The sequence below is a fragment of the Anopheles aquasalis genome, chromosome 3 (assembly GCF_943734665.1).
Source record: "Anopheles aquasalis chromosome 3, idAnoAquaMG_Q_19, whole genome shotgun sequence".
In the NCBI taxonomy this organism is placed as follows: domain Eukaryota; kingdom Metazoa; phylum Arthropoda; class Insecta; order Diptera; family Culicidae; genus Anopheles; species Anopheles aquasalis.
The window spans coordinates 13,530,159-13,552,346 of NC_064878.1; the positions used below are offsets into that span (position 1 = coordinate 13,530,159).

The following is a 22,188-nucleotide window of genomic DNA, read 5'->3' on the forward strand; positions in this document are numbered from 1 at the left end:
AATATGAGTATGTTGTCCTGCGGGATGACCGACGGTACCTCACACAGAGCACACTGTGTGTGCCCGTGGGCTCACTGGAAATTTGATCTCAAGCATGCCGACGATATAATGGTGAAAGTCGATTTACCCAAACACAATCGCTCTCGTATTATTCAGCAAAATGCTCACGCGCCAGCTCGAAACAGAGATCACGGTCGGGCCAGGAATGTTTTCCAGATGTTGGGTGACGATGTATGACTCATAAATGGTCTCTGGATTTAGGACCGCCCAAGGTTGAGTGCGATGAACGCCCATTCTGGTCGCACCCTTTTGAAGGAAAGTAATGCTTGAACGTTTGTTCTCGGTTCTCGGGAAAGTGCCCGTCGTAATACTCGCCCCAGTACCCGAGGGACAGATGTGCATCTCTGATTTGCAACCATCTTTTGTCTGTTACAATGTTACAACAGTTTGTTGTGATCGCTTTAGCAAACCGATCATCGCCAGCAGCAGAAGAAACATTGTTGATATCGTAGACTAAACAAACGCTTCGCACAGCACCACAAATAACGCTTCGTCAACAACAGCATCAACAAGAATGCTACCAATTCAGCATAAACGTTGGTCGTTTGCCAAGCGACTCCGGTAGATGTAATGAATGATGATATGCAGTGCATTTGGCGGAAAGCAACGGTAACGGTAAGGGCATTACAATTTTTAATTTAAAATAACTAAGTTTAATTACACGAATTAAAAAAAAACAGATCCGATAATAGTTCATGTGAAGTACGTATTTATTTAACATTTTCGAAACATTCGCAAACAAGGATGTTGTGTGCAGGGAAAAGAAAGAGTAGAAGAGATTGGTAGATGAAAGGAAGACAGAGTCTCTTAGGTATCTAAGCACGTTTTTTTAAAAAAAAGGGTGAATTCGCATCTCGTGGTTTGCACGATCATCCATCTAACATACTGTACCGTAGGTATATTGCCACCAACGCACGTCGAGCGTACGTCCCGAACGTTAACCCGCGATCTGCATCGGTCGAGAGACGCATGTAGGGTTTTTTTTTTCATAACAAATACTTATCCTTACAATAATAATAATAACCCCGCAAGCTACAGCAACATAATGCCTCCACACTGGGGTGTAATAATATAAGCCGATAACATAAACCGCCGAATCGTGAGGGGCGAAAATATTTTGTTTTGTTAACAAACTAAAGATTACACTTTCGCGACACTCCTCTTGTGGTAATATGGTAATTTGCTGTAGATCAGAAGCTGCTCCGCATGTCATTTGAGAGCTTCTGATCCTCCCCACGGCCTTGCAGTGGACGGTGGACGGTTATTTGGGCTGCTACAAACAGAAAAAAAAGGGAGTGTGTGCCGGAAGGATAATGTCTTAGTTAACATCTCAGCAGGACAGTAGATCGATAGATCGTTTAGAAAACTAGCAAATGGAGCTCGTCTCGCTGTGTATGTTGTTTAAATGAGTGTGGCACGTGGCGATGGCGCCACATGCAACCACAAAAAATCAATCATCATCAATCAATCAGCCCTACCCTACGTGATAATATGGCCAAAAAGCAAACAAAATTTCTAAGAACCCGCGGCAGGTTTGGTTCCCATTCGCTGACGCTTGTTCTACTCTACACGCCGCCCATACGATGATCACTCCATGTGACGATCCCCTTTAAGGTGCTGTGATGCGCGTAACGGTAACTGAGTAGGCCGGCGGTTCGCAGAGAGACATGCTTTGTCGGTTGCTAGGAAGCCTCATGGTGCTCCATCGGGCTCCGGGCTCCTTTGATGCAGCAGAACGTGGGCCAGGTTCCTACGCACTACATTCTGGTAATAAGTAGATTAAGGCTCGCTAAGAGGCTCAACGAACAGACACACATACACGCACGCTCACACACTCATGCATCTTTCATTCACTCATCCAAAGACGATCCACGTGATCGTACACGGTCACGATCGCATCAATATTTGCCGCTCGGATGCTTGGACTGGTTCTTGATCGAGTTAATGCTAACCGACATCTTGCTGCTGTTGACCAGATTGTTGTTGGTGGTGGTGCTGCTGCTGCTGCTGCTGCTGTGATGATGGCCGTTCTGCTGCTGGTGATGGTGCGGACCTGAACCACCATTGGTCGCCGGTGGCGGTGATCGTCCTCCATTGGCATCGTGAAACCCAAACTTGGAGCCAGCGGCCGTGGCCGTCGAGGCGACCGACGAGCTAAAGACCGGTATGCGTGAGGGGCTCGCTTTGGTGCCACCGTTCGGGGATGATGACGTCAGATTGCTCAGATTGCTCATCGATCCTCCGGTCGTGCTACTGCTGCTGCTGCTGCTGCTGCTGCTGCTACTGATCGACCCGGACAGATTGATCGAGGGAATGGAGGTGCGACGGATCAGGACTGGGATTTCGGTTTTGGAGTTACTGCGCTCAAAGTTGGACCGTATCTGATCGACACCGAGGGGACGAGTGGGAGGCGTACGCGGCACACTGGACGGTGACTCGTACGTTGCGGTCGTGAACTTGATTTCCGCGTTGCGCGGTATGAAGCTGTGCTCGCTGGACATGCGTCGCTCGACCGGTATCCGGGATGGTGGGGTCGTCGGTTTGTGTTCCGGTTTCGGTGGTTTCTTCGAGATGATCGGTGGCTTACCGCTGGTGGTTATTGGTACTGGCGCCACCGTTGCTGCTGCCGCTGTTGCTGCCTGATGGATGCCATTCTGCTGTGGTCGTTCTGCCGGCTGTGGTGGTTGCTGCACCGGTTCCGGATCGTCGAGGCTAACCGTCGTCGTCGTCGTCGTCGTCGTCGTCGTCGTCGTCGTCGCGGGCGGTTTGTTAAGGGTGATCTCGGTCACGAATCCACCACCACCACCATTCATTACCGGTGTGCCACCATTCATCGAAATGATCGAGCTACGCTGTGAAGGCAGTGGTGGAGGCCCAGTGCCCGGTTCCGGTGCCTTGCGTACCTCTACCTGTTCCAGTGAATCCGGGTGGCCAGCATTGCCAGCGAAATCCAGTGGTGGTGGTGGTGGCGGTGCCATACCGAGCGGTTCATCACCGAGCGGATCATCAAAGTCGTCCAGTGTTTGCAGGCTAAAGTCAAGCTTTTCGTCGTCAATCATGATGATCGAAGAAGGCTGTGAACCCGATCCACCATCCAGTGCCGTCGTGATGGTGACGATGTTGTCGTTCAGCGAAAACTTGGCCACTCCGTTCGTCATCGGTTGCTGGGCTGGCTGTGGCTGGTGCTTGAAGGCAAACGTGCCCGAATCGTACTCGAGCGACGAGATGTTAATGCTGCTGACACCGTTGGTGTTGCTGGTAAAGACGGGCGATGGTTGGCTGCTTTCCGTTTGATCATTCTCCGGGAACGATGGCGAGGAAGATGATCCACCGTTCGCGGTGACCTCACCGGTCGGTGCGTTGATCAGGGTCAGGCTGATCGGTTCACCAACGTCGATCGAGCGGTGGCTTTCGATGCGGATCTTGCTGACACCGATGCCGCCCGGTACCGTTTCACCATCGGCCGAAATGAAGACGGACGGTGTGTTCTCCAGTTCCTCCTTCTGGCCGAGCAGTTTCTTCAGCACATCCGATTTGGGGCGCTCGAGGCTACCGAACGGATAGCGCGATACCTTCACGTCATCCGGGATGTTGGTATCGTACTGGTTGCCACCGATCTTGACCAGATGCGACTCACCCATCGGTTCTGGATCGTTTCGTTGGTAGCTACCGGTCGTATTGATCGTCGTTAGCGAGATGTGCTCTTCGTTCACGATCGTCGTTGGATCGCTCACAGCGGAACCCACGATCAATGTCGTACCACCAGCGCCCACCGTCACCGTATCGATCTTTTTCGCCTCCGCAACGATGATCGCCGGTGAAGGCTTCCTTGTTCCGTGTAGCTCACTGGAGTAACCATTTTCTTTTACTACAATCTTCACATCATCACCATCGCCATCATCACTAATCGGTCCATCTCCGTTCGCCAGCAGCTCACCGGAGTTGATCGCATCCTCGAGATTACCCCAAGCGGAAGCTCCCTTCAAGCGGTTACGCTGCAGAGAGCTAAGCCCATCGAGCATTCCATCGCGACCATCCATACCGGTGGCATCCGACGATATGGGACGCTGCTTCGTCTTGGCCGACTCTAGCATACCGACCCCCTGCTCACCGTCACTCGAAGACTGCAGTGCATCGCCCGTCGCTCCATTGACGACGGTAACCGTTGTCATTACCGTGGCCACGTTCGTTTCACCCGTGATCTCAAGGCTTTGAGCCCGCTCGAGCGCATTTTCCGGTGTGTTGAGCCGCGACAGATCGCCCAAGCTGGCCGTACGTCGGTTGCTTTCATCCTGATCCTCCTCCCCCCGTGGTTCTGACCGCTCACTGTCCCCACCTTCCATAACTGTGTCCGGTGTCGGACTCGGGGAGCTCTGGTGTACGGTGATGTCACTCGAGTTCAGCTCGATCTTATTACCCCGCGGAACCGTCTTGCGCTGCTCCTGCTCGACATCGGACTCTGAGAAAGGGGGAAAAGCGAAAAGGGATTAAAATCCGTGCCGATCGATGGACCAACGCACGCTCTACTCACCATGACCATTGTGGAGCTCCTCGAGACTATCCGATCGCTGCATGATCTCACTTTCCGTCAGCGAAGAGGCCTTCTTGCGCTCGCTCTTCGGTGTTGAGCTGTTGCTTGGTCCACGGGCCGGCACCGCAGTGGCCGCACCCAGCTCAAACTGCTCGATACTGTCGATCGTACAGTTCAGTACCTCCTCGGCAAAGTTATCCGAGAAGTTCATACGCTTGGAGTCGAGGCTACCGTTCAGCTGTCGGCTTGCACCATCAGCCTCATCCGTGCTGCGGCTTAGGGTCGTGTCCATCGTGACGGTGCTTGCGTCCAGATCGGCCAGCTCACTGCCGTGCGGTGGTCGTGGTGGTGCCTTCCCCTTACGCTTACCATCGACCTCAACCGTCGAGACGACGGTGACCGCCGATTTGCGATTGTCTCGGGCCGCATTGGCGGCCTGCATCATGAAGCTTGGCATCTCCTGCGGTATCCCGGCGGCATCGCGCCGTATTCCGCTCGAGGTCAGACTGTTCTGTCGCTGGAAACCGGTCTGCTCCTGAACGGGCTGGTCACCCATCGGAGGAGAAGCCTCGGTGACGCTCACGGTGGCCGTCGTCATCGTACCAACTACATCCGGTACCGGTTTCGGTTCCTTCGTTCGCTTCATCACCACCGGCGGTGGTGTGGTCTGTGGCTGTGCCGTGGTACGCTCCTTGGCCAGTGGCTCACCGGTACCCGATTCCTTGCGCTCGATGTTGGTGTTGTTCTCGTTGTCCGCCTGCACCTTCGTGGGGCTCTTGCCAAACAGTTTATCATTCACCGAGGGAGGAAACACACGGATGCCGAACTTGTGGCCCTTCTTTTGCGTGCTCGGCTCTTCCCCAGTGGTGCCACCACTCGAGGATTTTGCTCGCTCACCGTCCGCTGCTGGGGCGTGCTTGGTTTGGAACGTTTCTTCAATCATTTCGCGCATCTGCTGCTTGAAGGAGTGCTTTTTCGGTTCCCGCTCGTGCTCCTTGTGCACGGTGGCGGGTGCTTTTGCCATCGAGGATGGGCTGGCCGCACGGTTGTCCATTTTTAGTGGGGAGTCTTCGGCCGGGAACAGCTTCTTCCGGGAGTTACGTTCAATCTATGGTGAGGTGAACGAAATGGGGATAAGCTAAGGGGCCATTTTGGGGAGTTTGCTGCCGATGCTTACCGTGTTTAGGTCCGATTGGCTGCTGGATCGGTACAGTGGGTGCGTTAGGCTCTGGTGGCCCGGTTTAGGGCTCTGTGTTTGAGGCCCCATGACCGGTTTGGTGCCACCGACCAGCTCCAGCTGCACGTTGTAAGGCGAGGCGTAGCTCAGGATCGTCATCGCGTCCTCCTGAACGATGTGCCGGAAGTCAATCGTGATGCTAGTGATTCGGTCACCTGTTAATGAGAATATAGTAAAGGAAATTAACGACCTCTACTTTGATTTAACTTCTTGAGGTGCCAGCAAGATACAATAGAACTAATTTAAAGGTCGAAAAGTAATTCCTGGAAGTAGGCCATCTTGTTCCTGAGCCTTTCAAAATCATTCCATCAAGAACTAAGTTACCATAGATATGATAGCCTAGCAACATTGCTGTCACCTAGCGGTACTGCGCAAGTGACCGTACCTGGCGCATTGAAGCCAGCTCTCACCTAACATCTACCAAAAAAAAAAAACCGGAGGTCACCGAGAGGCAACTCAGTTACGCAACGTAAAATAAGCACTTGCGAAGGGTTCGCTACTCTGTCCGAGCAGCTCAAGACTGTCAAGACACTGTTCAAATCTGGCCGATCAAGCGATACATTCCAATTTCAAATATTCGAGCCTATCGAACGTGCAACCACCACAGAACACCAACGAACTCCCCTATCTTGAGCTGATGAGGGCCTGCGAGCGGTGAACGAAATGAGGTTGACCCAATGCAACGTCGCGTCCTATCTGTTCACGTTGGGCCAGCGTAAAAAATCGCCAAACCAAACTGCGAAATACGCCACGCCAGTTCGGCGGCCCATGCCAGCTAGAAATTAGTCAATTATTGTGCTTAAAGAGCCGAATCGTGGTGGTATGTCAGCCCTCGCGACCAATACAAGAAGATGCTGGTACGGCCAGCCGGGGCTGGCACCTTTTTGGAAAGGAGTTTCAAGGCTCCGGACACCGACAACTCTCTCGTCTCCCAAGGGGGTGTTATTTTTTTTTAGCTTCGTTGTTGGAACTACCACTTAAACCGAACTCTAATGATTAGTTTGTGGTGCGCCAAACAGTGGCCTAATGGAGCGGTAATTGAGATTAATTCGGTGTTTAGGATATGTCCACCGGCCACGCGATTGACAAGCTACAGTGATAGCCCAAAGTGCCGATAGGTGTCACAGAGCTAGAGCCACTCAGCGGTCGGAACCACTAACTGGATTGTTTAGTTTAGTTGGCGACCGATCGGGCTAATTGCGTAACAGGTGGTGGGAATTGCTTCCCTCACCCGGGTGTGGGAGCCTACACGAAGGGGGGGGGGGGGGGGGGGATCACATTCCATTCCAAACGGCGTTCTAGCGCGCGCCGTGTTCTTGGCGGATAGATTACAGCCCGTTGCCGATATGACGTCAAGCCACTCAGGGGATTGTGCACAACCTGGGTGAGGTAGGCAAACATTAGACGCATTTAAACACGGAATCGCAGCAGTACTTCGGTTCACCGAAACTGTTGAGCTGAACCGAAGCCACTAGGGCGAGATGCAGGTGTTTACAACATGACAAGTGACCCCAATATGGTTTTTGGGTGTAATAATTCTTTTTTTGCTATCTTTCTCGTGTGATTAGCTTGTTTGATCTCGTTCGGTGTAAGGGAACTCTCACACCTGAGCTGAGCGAGGTCTGGAGGTCAAGAAGTGATCCTAACAAGCCATGACACTCAAGGTTAACCGTTGTAACGGATCGTGGCGGCACAATTCAATCTAGTATGTCCTCGGACATTTTTAGATTTCATCTAGTAGACATTGTGACACATCTAGCAAAAAATTTGGAGCCCGAATCGACGAAGTTGAGTCGCAGTTTACAGAAGTCAGTGTTCAGGTTCAGGTCGCAGGCTGAGCCGGATGAAAGGTGTATAATGTCTACGGTAAGTTTGACGAAAAATCCCCAAATTAAGCTCTCGCAGATCATCCAGCTCATCACTGAGAGCCAAACATCCAACCGAAGCAATGTCGCAGGTTATATAATTAATCCCGGATCGCACGCCCTAATGCAGGAATACCGCCGGTGCCCCTAGAGCACGCCGAACGAGACTCCAGAATCGGATGATCACCACAGCATTGATTGGATTATAATCTTGCCTTACCTGTGTTGACGAGACCGGCGGCCGGACCCTGGGGCATCACTTTCCTGACGAAGATACCTTCCTTCAGGCCACCGTACACCTCGACACCGAGCCCGGTAAAGTCGGAACCGCGCAGCGACACCAACCGTGGCGTTGTCACCTGTGATGGGGGGGAGGTCAGAAGAAGCGAAGAAACGGTTTTAATACGGTGGCCATGTTTGAGGGAGCAAACGGTTCTCGATCTCCTTGGACTTACGTTCACATAGCTATCGTCGACGGTTTTGCGCTTCTCGATCGTGTTCTGCTTGGAGGTCCAGCTCGGATCGAGCGGTGAACCGGTCTTGGTGTTGGTGCTGTTCGCTGTCCCACTGGCACCACCACCACCACTGCCCGTCACCGGTCCGCCGGCACCACCGTTCTCCGTCTTGAAGGCTGGATTGTCGAACGCGTAGTCCCCTTTCGGCGACGTTGCCTCCGGGTCATCCGGCATTAGCTGCGGATCTGTGGGAAAGGAGAACAGAGAGGAATGCTATCAGCCGACGAACTGATGATGATAAACATGGCCAGGGAGCGGGCGACGTTTGAAGTTGGCGATCGACAAGGGCGGCCTTCCAAAAACCAAAAACCTAACGTAATTAACACCCATTAGCGGAAATGTGGCAACATGTTCTCCGAACAACAGGGACCGGCGCTATTGCCTAATCGTGGCTGGGAGTGTGTGAATTTTAGGGCAAAACAAAACGCGACAACAAGCACCAGGTCGCGATCTGTTACCCCTCCCCACAAAAATCCCTAATCGTTGTCATTAACCAGCGTATGTTAAGATCCGTCGACGGAACATGGCGACCTTCGGGTACCTTCTCGATTCAAACGTCATTCCGCGGTCGAACCAAAGAGGGCTTCTTGAAGGGAGCTTTCGCTTGATGCACTGACATCCAGACATCCAGCAACAAACAACAACCACACGAGAAAGCAAATAACGGTTTGCTGGTTGCGAAATCATTCCGTCCGTCGTTTCCTACGGTGGGGCGCACGATGGCCGTACGCAGATAACGGCCGGCGGAACGACGTGATCGCTTGTGTTGTGTTCGCGCTTTGACACGCTGGTGGCCCCTCACAGGGGCTGCGGTCCGATTTCGGATGTCGGAAAACCTTTCACTTTATCAATCATACACGACGACCAACCCTCTCCGCCAGCTTCCGCACGGTCCAGTGCCGTAGTCCGGCCGTATCCCGTAGCCGACTTTACACGAGTCCTGACAGATCGCGGACATTCCATCCCGGGGAGCGCCCCATGTGTGCCCGTGTGTTTGGAAGGGGTTTCTTTCACTTTTCATCGGGGTGCGCACACTTTGCGGTGCTGATTTGCTACTAAGTACTAGCTGCTGCTGGTAGACGGAAGCAGTTTATTCCAGAAGCGTGACTTTTACTGCCGTTAGCATCAAGAGAGAGAGAGAGAGCTCAAGAGATACGGAGCAAACAGGCAGCGGTTAAGGCTGATGATTGATCGAAGAACATTTCGAGCAACGAACCCAGCGGAGATCAAGCGATCTGAATGTTGTTGCAGCCCATCGACAACAACAAGATCGTGCACCGGTTACTGGCGTTTTCAGCAAATGTACAAGGCGCAGGTAGTAGCGCTACCTATCAATCATGGGGGACCTGTAAAGGGACGCTTTCGTCGCGCAAAACACACAGAAAAAAAATTGGTTAAAAACTGTTCCATGTGTCGATGCCATTTGCTACCTGCCATGCTGCTCAACAAATAAATCGCATAAATATGTGTAATGCAGCAGCGGCAGCAGCAGCAGCATTACGGGAACGAACGGCTGGATAGCGCGACCTCTACCAACTCCCTCAAAAAAAAAAAAAAAAACAAAGGAATCGAAGTTGATTGATGGATGTTCGAAGCCACATGGTACAACCGCGCAAAAGTCAAGTTCATGCCATGTCGGTTGCCTTGCGTAGAGTGCAACTGGAAGGCAAAACCAAAAACCCCTACACGCGAACGCAATTGAACCTGTTGCTGTCGCTGCTGCTGGTATGGCATTGCGAGATTCGTGGTGTCGTTCACTGCAAAAGGCACTGCCCCACCCGGGGGGGGCGAGGTAATTGTCCGAGAGGGGAAAAGGTGGGTAAGGACCGAAACCTCCTTGGCGTGACTTTTCGGGAAAATTGAGAAATCACTCTCTCAGGGGGACAGTTCCTTTCGTCCCATGGCAACCATCTTGTTCTTCGTCTTGTTCTTCTTCTTCTTGGAAAGGCTGCTTCGATCCTTACAGGTTATGGTGGTGGTGCGAAGATGGGCGAAGACATCAACCTCTCCGCACAACACCCAGTTGTTGGTGGAACGCGAAATGCGCAAAAAACAATTAGCCACCAACCGAACAACCGACCAACGAGCAACATAATAAGACACACGCGAAGGAGAAGAAGAAAGGGCCAACTACCGCCAGAAACCAATAACAATATGATCATGATGATGGTGATGATGATGATGGTGGTGGTGGTGGTAGTGGTCAACCCCATAATAACAATGAAATAAATGGCTCGAAATGTGCAGTAGTGCAGCTGATTGCGCTGAGTTGCGCTGGAGGAGGCCCTGGGATCCCGTCGTTTTGCCGTTGGGCTCCCCTACACAAGGTTCCCAACAACCGGCTACATCCGGAACACCGTATCCTATAGAACCGGTTCAGCCTGGCTGATCGGCTGTCGAAGATTTCGGGTGAATCGGTGATTGACGTACGCGACCGGTTCCGGATTCCGCGTTTCGCGACCCTTTATGCCGTGCCCTTTCCCTCGCACGCCATTGTCTTGTCTTCGTCCACTTGTGTCTTGTGGCCAAAAAGGGAGCCTCAACATTGTTCAGAAGTTCAGTTGTTGTCCCCCACCCCCATCACAGGGTTTGACCCATTTTTGCCACTTGCACCTCGTTCAGAAATTCCACAGCTCTTGGTCCCGTTTGTTTTTTTTTTTTTGGGCAGGTCCTTGCTGGCGGGCCCATGAGCTCATGGGTTACTGATTAATCGTCGAGCAGGGCGTCGCCTTCGATTTCCGGCGTCACAGGAGATGCAACTGTACGATGGTGATGACCTGAGGCGATTGATGTGGGCTGTTTATAATCCTTTATCGACTGGAATACCTCCGCCCCCGGGGGATTGGATCGTGTCGGGGGGGAATAGGATGTAGACATAACCCATCCTGGAATTCCTGAACGTTCGTTAACCACCACGGAGAATTCGAGTTTTGATTGCTCGAACCAGGAACGGATTCCCGGTTGAGGGAAGGGACGGTGTACGGTGTAATTATTTCGGTTCCCCTCCCGTACCTCCATCAACCGGTCACGTCTGCAGCGTAATCCCTGAACGTATCCTGCACACCAACCGAACGAAAGAAGAAAGGTCCCGGACTAGCAAGCGACACAAAAAGACGCAGAAGGACAAGAGGATGCTGCTGCTGCTGCTGCGTACGAAAGGAACAGCAACACAACAATTGGAACATCGCTGGCACAATGGCACAATAAACAACTGTGGCGCGGCTCGACGGTCCGCTGAATAACAAATGTCGAGGGAAATTATGCGAACCGCGGGAAGAAGAAAAGGACGCACGCAAGGAGGACCAGACTTTGTAAAGCCCGAGCGAGAGAACGATGCCCTCGAGGCAGAATCAAAAGAAATTGATTCTGGCCTTCTTTCTGGTCTCGTCCCGGGATCTTCTTCTTTTTGCGGGGTCCTTGTGTCTCCTTCTCGCTGGCAGGAGACAACGGAGAATGGTGTGCCACGCAGACAAAGAAGTGAGTCAATCAACGGGACTCGACGCTCCTGCAGCGCGCCGGATCGGGGAGGATCGCCGGGAGTCGCCCTTGTGCCTTCACCTGCCCCGCCGTTACCGCGGGTTTCGGGGAAAACGAAATGGAAATAAATCCTGCCAGCAAGCGGTCTTCGCAGCTCAATTTATGCTGGCTCTGTACTGAATGGCCGGGTCGGAATGGCTGCGTTGCGTTGTACTCCGATGTCTCTCGCGATCGTGATGATGATCATTATCGCCGTCGTCGTGTCAGTGGTGTGCGTGTGAGTGTGGAGAGCTCAAAAAGCCTCCAAGCCCTAAGGCCCGGATCCAGATCCGGATGAGGTTGATTGTACAGGTGGCTGGCACTGTTTGCCTTGTCTTGCCATGCCTTTGCCCCGCTGATTCCCATGAGGCCGCGTGTCCCGCGTCCAAAGTCAGAAGAGTTCAGGAAAAAAGGAAAAACATGAAATATGACAATCGTTTATGCGTGTCAATGAACAACAACAGACTCCGGTTCAGGGGAAGGTATACCGCAGATAGAAGAGTGCTGTGCTGGGATGGAATGTAAACATCAAGTTCCTCGTCCACGACCACGACTAAGACGACGACGACGACCAATCAATCTGCGGTGATCCATTCGTCGGAGTATCGGTGAACCTGCTTTTCGGAAATCTGTCCTGCCCCGTACCTGCCAGTGGAACGGAGGAAACCTCGGAATTCGTTGGCTATCGTCATGCCCCACAAAAAGAAAAAAAAAACACGCGGTATCCATTTCTGGTCAGTAGCGGCCGCTTGTCGGGTGTCAAATTGCATGCTAATCCCATACACACTCAGGATTTCGCTTTGCAATATTCGCCAGGTCGTCGGCCAACGCACGAATGTGAAAGTGAAACTAATTCACGAAATGTGCCCGCGAAACGCGAAACAGAAAGAAGGTTCACTTAAACGTTCCCGGGGGTGGGCAGCAGCAGGTTACGTAGTGGTGGGGAAGTTCCATTTGGAACCCCGGGCAGTATCGACCTGTTTAGGGTATCAGTTTTCCGTGGAGCAACCTGCAAGCAATACACCCAGCGTGTTTCTGGCGTTAAGGGTTCATGTAGCTCCTATTCCTCTAAATTTCTTTTCTTTTGCGGAATCAACTGATGGGGTTTGTACAAGAAAGAAACATAAGATCCTAACCGGATTAGACTATGATGAACTAGTCGTCTTATCAAGAGTGACAGTTTGACACGGTCACTACCTCGGTCGACCATAAAAAAAAAACAATCCAAGGGGCGATACTACGAAGATGATCATGTTGAGTTCGGTCAAGTCATACAGTGGTACTTTATTTTTGACGATGTTTTGTGAAGAAACAATTGAACTTAATTTTTTCAAGTGGGTGTCATATTGAATAACAAGTTTTCAAGAATATTTGGTTGTGTTTTGGAGAAGATTTATGAAAAACTTCATTCATGGCATCAAATTTAGGCAAACGTGTCTTCGAAAAGGTACTTTTTCCGGTGCCCATCGAAGCCGCGTGCTGGATTATTTGAAATATACAAATCGATATTCGTTAGAAAGATTATAAGTTTATCTAGGTAGCCCCGGAGAGTTTTTGTTGATATTCCTATTTTTCCAGATTTTAGAAGTTGATGGTGGCTGATTGAAAAATGATCAAAACCGGGTTCGTCGCTTAAAAAGACAAGTCTTTCGATTTGGACCAAAAATTGTGCCACTGCATAGCTGCGTAATGGGTAATCTTTTTCTAGGTAGCCCCGTCGAGTTGTTATCGAATTTTCCATTTTTACATTTTAGGTAGCTTTAAAATGTTGAAAAAGTGGTGCTTTTCACGATATTGCTTAAGAAAACGAGTGTTACATAATTAATTAAAAAATTATGTAGTATCAACATTTTCTGTGAAAACTCGTCAGGGCTACCTGGAAAACAGTGTTCTGATAAATTGTTAAACATTTCAAAAGGTTCGGTACGGTAGTTTTTACGGTACGATAGGGACTTTGACTTTGAAACGGGAAACACTCCTCAAGGTAGCGAACTGCATAGAGCGCATCTGCATGCCTTATATGAAGCGCAAATTTTCAAAAATCACTATCTTTGTCAAAGTTTCTTCGATTTATCCAAAATGTTTACACAACTTTCTTGACAGGATTAGCATTTTTGGTAAAATATAAAAAATAAGTGTCACAGAAAAAAATAAGTACCTTAGCCCCCCCGGAAGGCATGAACTTCCTGAACTTCCGTTGGTAACAATTTCTTCAATGTGTATCAACGGAACTATTAACACGGATAGCGGCACAAAAATTCGTAACACGCTCCCCTCTACCCCGGATCACACCGATTGCATCGGAAACACTTAATATCTTCATGATCTTGCGCACAGCTCAACCCAACTCAAACGCCACCACCCCGTTTTAACCGTGAAGTCGGTACGTGAAGATGCGCTTGCGGCACCGCATCTGGACCGCAACGTCTAGCGCGCACCTGCACGGAACCGCGAGAACCACCGCGACGAAATGATGGATGCTTTCGCTCTCGATTCGTTTGTGTCTTATTGACGTTTCGAAAGCCACTCCGCGGTGTTCGCTGCTCGCAATTCACGTTCGGCGTTGTCACTTTCGCCAGCAGAGAACCGGTGCCGGTGCCGGTGTTGCGGGACGTTACGGGTGGGCTTGGCCACTCATTAATGGCGTTTCCGTTCCCCCTACTAGCGACGGTGTGCTGTGGTGCTCTGTATGGTGCTGGAAATAATGGGGTTTAATTTAGTTTAGCAACATTCGCCTGAGCACGCTCGGTGTGTCTTCGCAGCTATCGCTCTTCGTGAGCTCCGAAATCAGCTCCGGCGAACGGTGGTTGCGCCGCCCTCTCCACCGCCCAGGACCGTTCCGGTGCTAGAGCGGTAGACCTCTTCTTCTTCCTTCCACTCGACACCCTGGCGCATGTGTCTGGTGCGTCACCGGCTGTTGCGAACAACGAAATCCACCACCGCTGAGAGCGTGACAGATATTGGAAAATGCGCGACTTTTCATTCCATTTCAACTTCACCATCTCCGTGGCCACCACCCGGATCGGATCACTCCCGGATCCCAATCTCCGGGATCCGGGCTCACCCACCCCGCATGGGTGCACCGGAAGTTACAGCCAGCAGCGTCATAGGCCAATTTGCTGGCGCGTGTGGCGAGCACGTGTTTTCCTAATCAATCTCTTACTGGCAAAGGTCGCCCTCCGCCGGGGTCCCGGGGTCTCCTCGGGACGGATTTCACTTTTACTTTCGAGACGGAGCGCACCATAGCGCGCGGCAAGAGAGTGTTTTTTTTATGCTGGTTTAAAACGGGGAAGGCAGCCAGCACCTTGCTGGCTCAAGAATGAATTTCGTAAATCATAACCTGAAGCTGAAGGTGCACAGTCGTTCCATACGATGGACGCCACCACCGTCATTACCAGCAGCAAACCGGTGTAACGCACCGGATTTCGTGTTCGTGGAGTTTGTTACGGACACTTTGTTGCTCTCTCACGGGGCTCTCTTTGCGGAGTCATAAAGTGAATCAAGCTGGACGCTGGAGGACCCGTTGAATCCGCTGATCAGCTGCTTCACAGCATCCGAAACCGGGATCCGGTACGATCCGTATCGTGATCGGGCGCGCGAATTCAGGGAACCGTAATTGATTGATTGGATCATTGGTTGTGGTGCTGCTGGTGCTGGTGGTTGGTTGTTCCCACAGACGATCAGGCAATCAAGCCCCAATGGCTCATGGTTCCAGAATCGCCATTCAGTAGGTTTTTTGCATTCCAAATTCCTGCGCTCGTCGTGGCCACAGTACGCGGCCTCTACTGCAGCATTCCTCGAGAGGAGATGCTGTGTAAGCGAAGCGTAGCTCGAGAACTCCACCAGCTCCGTTTGGTGATCGTTTGGTGCTACCGTTTGCACAACGAACGGCAACTGCCTCGGAAAGTCGTAAAACGTTTTACGCTACAAAACACATAACCTAGTTTTCGCGCTGGCCTGTTGTGCAGGAGACAGCGACAGAGCGAGAGCGAGAGAAGTGGGTCCCTGTGTGTGCTTACGGGCATCTTGTGCTTATGCTGCTGGACGCCAAAAGCCTGGCGACACCACCAGCGCAGCAGCAGCAGCAGGAGTACCAGCGATACACACCCGGTTTTACCGATCCGGTTCTTACGCTCCAAGCAGCGCCATTCCTACGTCGTACACTTCAACTTCAGCTTCTTTTTGGGCTGCTGGTGGAGAGCATTTATTTACTGTGTTTGTTTTTTTGTTTGTCTCTATTTACTTATGCTACACGGTAAGCAACGGTGCCATGCGCAGCAGCTGATTCCATAGCGCGACGAACGTACCGTGAGACTCCGTCTTGACTTCTACTACATCGACGCCGCTTATGCTGCACCACATTCCCGCCCGGGGGTTTGAACAGCTGATTGCTTGGTGGTGGTGGTGGTGGGATCTCAGTGTGGTTTTGTGCTCGACGATTCTCGCCACCAACAACAACACCTTGGGTCTATAGGTTGAGGAGGAGCGTGAGTCATTCGTCTGGCCGCAGCTAACTTGAACTTCATTTCTACTTTCCGAAAACTGCATTTTCAGTTTTTTTTTTGGGGGGAGAGCAGCAATGTTAAGATACCAAGAGACAAACGGCTCTAATGAATTAGGCCTTCCGCTACTAATCATATCACTTTCGCCACTTATTCCAGGGAGCGAGGGTGACTAATTGGGAAAGGGAGTTGAAATTGGTATGATTTATGCGAAGATCAATTAGCTGCTGCTGCTGGCTAATCAATGTTTATCATTTCGAATTAAGCCTTGGTTGCCATTTTCTCTTCATCCAAACGACTAATTACGGCAAAGGTTTAGTGTAGGTTTGAAGCAAAATGAAGTGATAGCCTGGTGTCAACTGATCGTGCCAGATCGCGGAATCATAATCCGTGTCCGGCGTGAAAAACGTGACGACGACGGTGCCGTCACCATTGGCTGCAGATCCTCGTGGCGATTGCGGCGCAATGTTGTGTGAACCTCTGGACCGCCGCCGGCGGATGCCTTTGTAGTCGTCCAGCGACCAGGATCAACCGAGAGTTGCGGCACGCAGCAGTTCGTGGTTTATGCTGGTTGGCCTCGAGACCTCTTGGCGCGATACATTCCGCGGTTTTATGGTCTCGCACGCTAATTGGTCGCCTGGCGGCTGTTCTCACGCCGCTCGCTCATATACGCTTCTGCTAGAATGATGTCGATCAGACTGCGCGCACATTCGTCGTAGCGAGTGCCGCCGGTGACATGGTTTCTCTTCCGAAACGCAATCCACACCTTGGCAACCTGGTCCTTGATGCGTCCCAGCGGTAGGTTGACCGCGACATTCCTGCACACTCCGCAACATTCGGGGTGGCATGCAAATATGCAGCTCAAACTCGAATCGAGTGACTGCCAAGCGTGACACAGCTGCTGAGGAAAGGGAGGAAAAGAGTTTCACTTGTCGCGAATGTCGCGATCATCCGGCCACCAGTCAGTAGTAGCAGCACAATGACGAAAAAAAAAAAACAAACGCAAAGCAAGAGACACCAATCTTTGATGCACCAACTCCATGCTGTTGCGCATAGACAGCGCCCAGAACAGATTCGATCGAACCGAAGGGAGTGGCATGCAATGGAACAGACAATGTAAAGACGTGCTCCAACAACAGCAACAACAGAGAGTGGAGGAGGGGGAGAAGGAGGAGCAGTGCCGATGAAAGTGCACTAACCCTTACGAACCGCGGGCTGCATGCTCGGCATGCATAATACATAACATTTCCCTCCAACGAACCAACTAACATCTTGATTGTCGCCCTCGTCTTAGCCGTCGTGGTCGTGGTCTGGAGCCGGCCTGGAGAGTGGAAAGATTGAAAATCGAAACTTTGTCCCGGAACCCCACAACTCTCACTTCAACTCAACTCTGAGGTCCCACCGAGTACGAGCAGCATGCATTCGTCACAAAAGATGGCTTAATTGGATTGAGAAGGGATGGTTTTTCCATCGAGCCAGCCAGGGAACGTGGAGGAGAGGAGGCGTTTGATTTTCTGTGAGTTGTGGCGTGGAGATTCGTTGATGATTTCCGTTTTCACAATGGCAAAAAGAGTTCGAAAGATCCCAAAGAGCCCCGAAATTAAGAGGTTTTCACCAAGGTCACCCCCCCCCCCCCCGCCGTTGGCAGAGGTCTATTGTTTCACCGCGGAGCGAAGGTGCGAACACCAAGGGCTCCCGTTAACCTCCTTTAATCCCCGTTTCGTGTGATAACGACCTCCTCATTGACCTCCTCTTCTTGTTGCTTTCGTCGCACATGGCGGTGTCACGTTCACTTTCAACCTCGCGCCGGATCGCGGTCAGGCAAATGGCCGCGTGGGAGTCACTGGGAGCGATTAGTTTGTTGAACCTCGAACGGTGCGAAATCGAAAGGTTGCACACCGGTATGCGCCGGTATGTGCGTACACTTTATGCAATGTTGCATGTTTATGAGAGCAGCGGCAAAGCGGTGCCAGCGAGCGCAACTCTTAAGATGATGCCTTTTTACTTATCGATTATTGGTGGCGGTGGCGACGGTTTACGAGCGTTTACGTTGCGTCAATGTGGAACTACTTTTCCACGGAGTGGACACGGCATCCTCCAGAGTTCAGCATTTAGCTGATCCGTTCTTTATCGTGCACTTGGGCTCGATACGCTCTGGGAACGGGATTGCGATTAAAGTGGAACAGTGGAAGAAGTGAACAAAGGTAAAAAAAAAACATGTGCAAGATGTTTCGTAACGGTAGAAAAATCGTAAAAAGGAATTAGGAATAACATCGCCCAAAGAAACATTAAATCGAGGATTGAATAATGTTAAAAGACTGATTAAGATAGAAGTTTACTAATAAATGGATTTGGACACAATGATATAAGAAGCAATGTGCAGTTAAGTAAACATAAAAAATATATAAAAGTGCCAGCAAATAAAGGCAACTTTCATTAGCGATAAACGTCCTTATTTGAAAACGTCCATATTGTAAATTTTACATTGAACAATAGTTCGTTCCAAAATCCCTTTCTTGACAAAATGTACCTTTGCGACGACACGCCTGCCGAAATTTGATGCCACGGATTAATTTTTCAATGAATGTTGCTCAAAAAAATACCAAATATTCTGCAAAAGTTGTAGATTAACATGCCATTTACTTGAAAAAATAAAGTTGAATGGTTACTTCACAAAAAATCGTCAAAAACGGGCCTTTTCTGACCTGAAAATACCGAAGTCCCCCCTTAAACCACATTATTAATAAAAGCGATATAAATCAATTGAATGAAAGTAAAAAAGTGTCTCAAAGGCAGACAAATGAATTGTCTACAAAGGGAAAAGAAATTAGGAACTTGGTAGGAAAAGAGCAGCAGCAGCAGCAGCACTCCAATCGCATATGAATCCAACCATCAATAACTAGGGAAACGAAAGTAGAAGGCTGCCTCATAAAACGAAAAATCATTGACAAACCACTCGAACTCGACACCGCACTGCAACAACGAAATGAAAAGGCAAGCGGTAACAAGCGCTACAATCACAGCAGCCAAGCATCCAATGACACTCGATGATATCGGGGGCGATCGGTGCAGACCAATTATGTTGTTTTTGTTTCTTTTCCACAAACTCCCGGACTGTCGCACTATCACCAGAAACCGGAAAGCAGCAGCAGCAGTCGGCGTCAAACGACTGGCGAGCACCCCTCCCCCCCGCTAGTTACTATCGCTTTACAGCACCCTCGGCTTTCCCGTGATGCCTTCGATGATTGAAACATCGTTTGCGCGCGATGATCGTTTTGTCCACGGGGCTCAGCAACAATTTGCCAACAATGTTTACCTCGCTCACTTGGTGGCGCCGGCACCGGCACCGTTCATCGCGAGAAAGCTCATCATCGTCGATGCTGCGCCGCGTACCGGTACCGTTTGCCACGTGCTGGTAACATTCCGGCCGCAACATTTGCATCGATCACCTTCACCTGGCGGGCGGCCATAGAAAGTGGCCACCAGCTAGCAGTGTGCGGCCTAATGTCAAACGGTAATGTTTAGTAATTCAATTGGTGGTGCGCAGTGGACGCCGGCTGGCCGGCTGATGCGAGAGTCCCGCAACATTAATCATAAATTTTTAAAACCCTTCTTCCTCGCTCTTGGGCCACCATTGATCGTAATGACCGGTCAAGTGCAGTGATTAGAGGAAGGGCAGTGCGGAGAGCCCGGCTCTCCCGGCGAACTCCACCTCCGGAGGGGATAATCGGATCGAATCGGACCGGTCGGATGGTCGTCGATTGGCGCTCTGCCTTCGGGTGAAGAGAAAGCCCTTTTACGCTTCATCATAAAAGCATAAACCACCCTTGGCGTTGTAGTGGCCTTCGCTCCATTTGCGCTCTGCTCTCTGACTGCGCTTCGCTTCACTTGCTGCTGCTGTTGCTGTGTGCGAGGAATTCCCGAAGGAAACCAAGCAGATACACAGGAACAGGAGACGATCTGATCGAGTTTGATGAGCGGCCACCAGTGGCCAGTGCGGTGACTTAAGTAGCCATGTCGGTGAGCAAACAGCGAACTCACTCAGCTCTACTTTTTCACCTCATTAAAAGCTTCACTCTTCGCAGTGATTCGCTGTGTGGACCTCAATTGGCCCGCTTCTTCCTCCTTCTCCTCCTCCTCAAGAGGGTATTTTCCTCTCCACTTTTCGGGGTGCCACCTCACGCATATTGAGTGTTATTTAATTTTCCAGGCACGCACCACGGAGCCTCGAGCCTGTGTCCGAAACACTGACCACAAATCAAACACATACACCCCAGATCAGCTAACCGGCACACGGTGCTACGGTTCCGTCCCGTTTCCGGAACGTTAACCTTTGGCGCATTAATTGCCATCTAATCAGCCTCCGTGCGCGCCTCCATGTGTGCGTCGGTTGTAGGTCGTGGTCATGGTCATGGCCCGGAGAAGGAGATCACCGAGCGTACGTACCAGCCCGCTGTCAAGCGTGACAGCGTTATGACCTAATTTGGACGGATGGACAAACAACGCGGACTGTCCGCGAGGTGAAGAGCAGCAACCACTCTGCTCAGCTCTCGCCGGCGAAGAGCCCTGACCGGAGCTAGATCGATCGTCCGATGGCCTTTTGGACTATTTACTCCACGTATCCTGAGTCGGTTTGGTCAATATTTGCCGCAAAAGGCTTTTGACACTATTTCCTTGCTCCCGTGATCGCGAATTCCGCACCGCTCAAAACTGAACCGTCATCGCGAACAACACATAATGGACGACTTGGCGTGCTTTACATCATGTCACGTCGGTTGCTCTTTGTGGACCCAAAGAGGAACTAAAGGTCTTTTAGGGGTTCCACAGTTCCATTCGATTTTACCTTGAATGTCTCTCTCTCCGATAAAATGCTTCCTCTTGTGTTTTTTCCTTAAGATAGACTGATCATTAACAGTCCCAAAAACAAAACAAAAAACCTTTGATCGTGTGGCACCCGGAGGTTTATTGGTGAGCAAAACCCCCCCGGGAATGGGACCTCGGCCGCACAGTGAAAGTGAACCGAACCGAACGGGATCACCACTGCGCTGCTGATGAGTTCTGCGAAGATTGCAGGACGCGAGCTTCAAACCAAAAACCATCCAAACGACCATCACAGAAGGGGATTCGCTTTCTATGAAGCCTGGAGGTAGGAAACATATTTTTGCATCTCGAGGTTATCCCTTTTACGGCCAGCGGCTCTCCAGCGGTAGCGGCAATCTTACCTCCAGAAAACTTTATGACGCTGCCAGCGGGCATCACTTGCGGGGCGATGCGTTGAATTCGCTTTTAATCGAAACCAAACCAGCACCGGTACTGTCACTATGGTCCTTGGAGACCGGATCGGAGGTCGGCAGAGCATACATTTGTTTGGTGTGAAGTGGCCGCAGTGATCCGCGGTGCAGCAAAAGATGCAACTCATTGAGAAGCTTCCACACAAAAGCTCCAGTTTAACACAAACCACTTCTCTCTCTCTCTCTCTCCCTGTCTGTCTCTCTGTGTTCCCCCCCGCGATTAATTGCCGGGCCGGGACATCAGTCGCAGGAACGCTGTTCCATGGTTCACAACAAACACACACCGAGCTGGTGAGCTGGCCACGGCTTTCATGACAACATGAAAGAAGCCGGCAACCGCGCATAGTCGGCCGCTTTCGAAAGACACTCTCGTTTTCTCGTTCGAAAAATGGAGGAATCCCTGTAATGTCCATCCCGTCCCATCCGGACCGATCTGTGCAGTGACGCAGCTGTTTCTGGTGATGCGATCTCCGCCGGTTGCTCCTGCATGACTTCTGCTTCTGTTGCCGTTGCTGTCTGCGTTGCGTGGATGGATGGATGAAGATCGTCACTCACGGATGTGAATGCCAGCAGAAGAGTGGCCACAGTGGTTTCAATTACAACGCAATTCACCCCGTCCTTCGGTTCCCTAGCACTGGCGCGATTCTATTAGCTCGAGCGATACCGATCCC

At 51.0% G+C, this 22,188-nt stretch overlaps 1 protein-coding gene across 1 annotated transcript in view; it reads right to left on the bottom strand.

The window, feature by feature from the left end:
* Positions 1-763: 763 nt before the first annotated feature.
* The window catches only part of LOC126577071 (mucin-19-like), a 53,239-nt gene continuing 31,814 nt past the window's right edge, over positions 764-22,188 (bottom strand). Inside the window, exons 3-7 of the mRNA XM_050238476.1 lie at positions 8,149-8,393; positions 7,914-8,052; positions 5,769-5,983; positions 4,592-5,699; positions 764-4,519 (exon numbers count right to left, since the gene is read on the bottom strand). Of these exons, the coding sequence (XP_050094433.1) occupies positions 1,959-4,519; positions 4,592-5,699; positions 5,769-5,983; positions 7,914-8,052; positions 8,149-8,393 (4,268 nt within the window). The 3' untranslated portion in view covers positions 764-1,958. The remainder of the gene's footprint in view (positions 4,520-4,591; positions 5,700-5,768; positions 5,984-7,913; positions 8,053-8,148; positions 8,394-22,188) is intronic.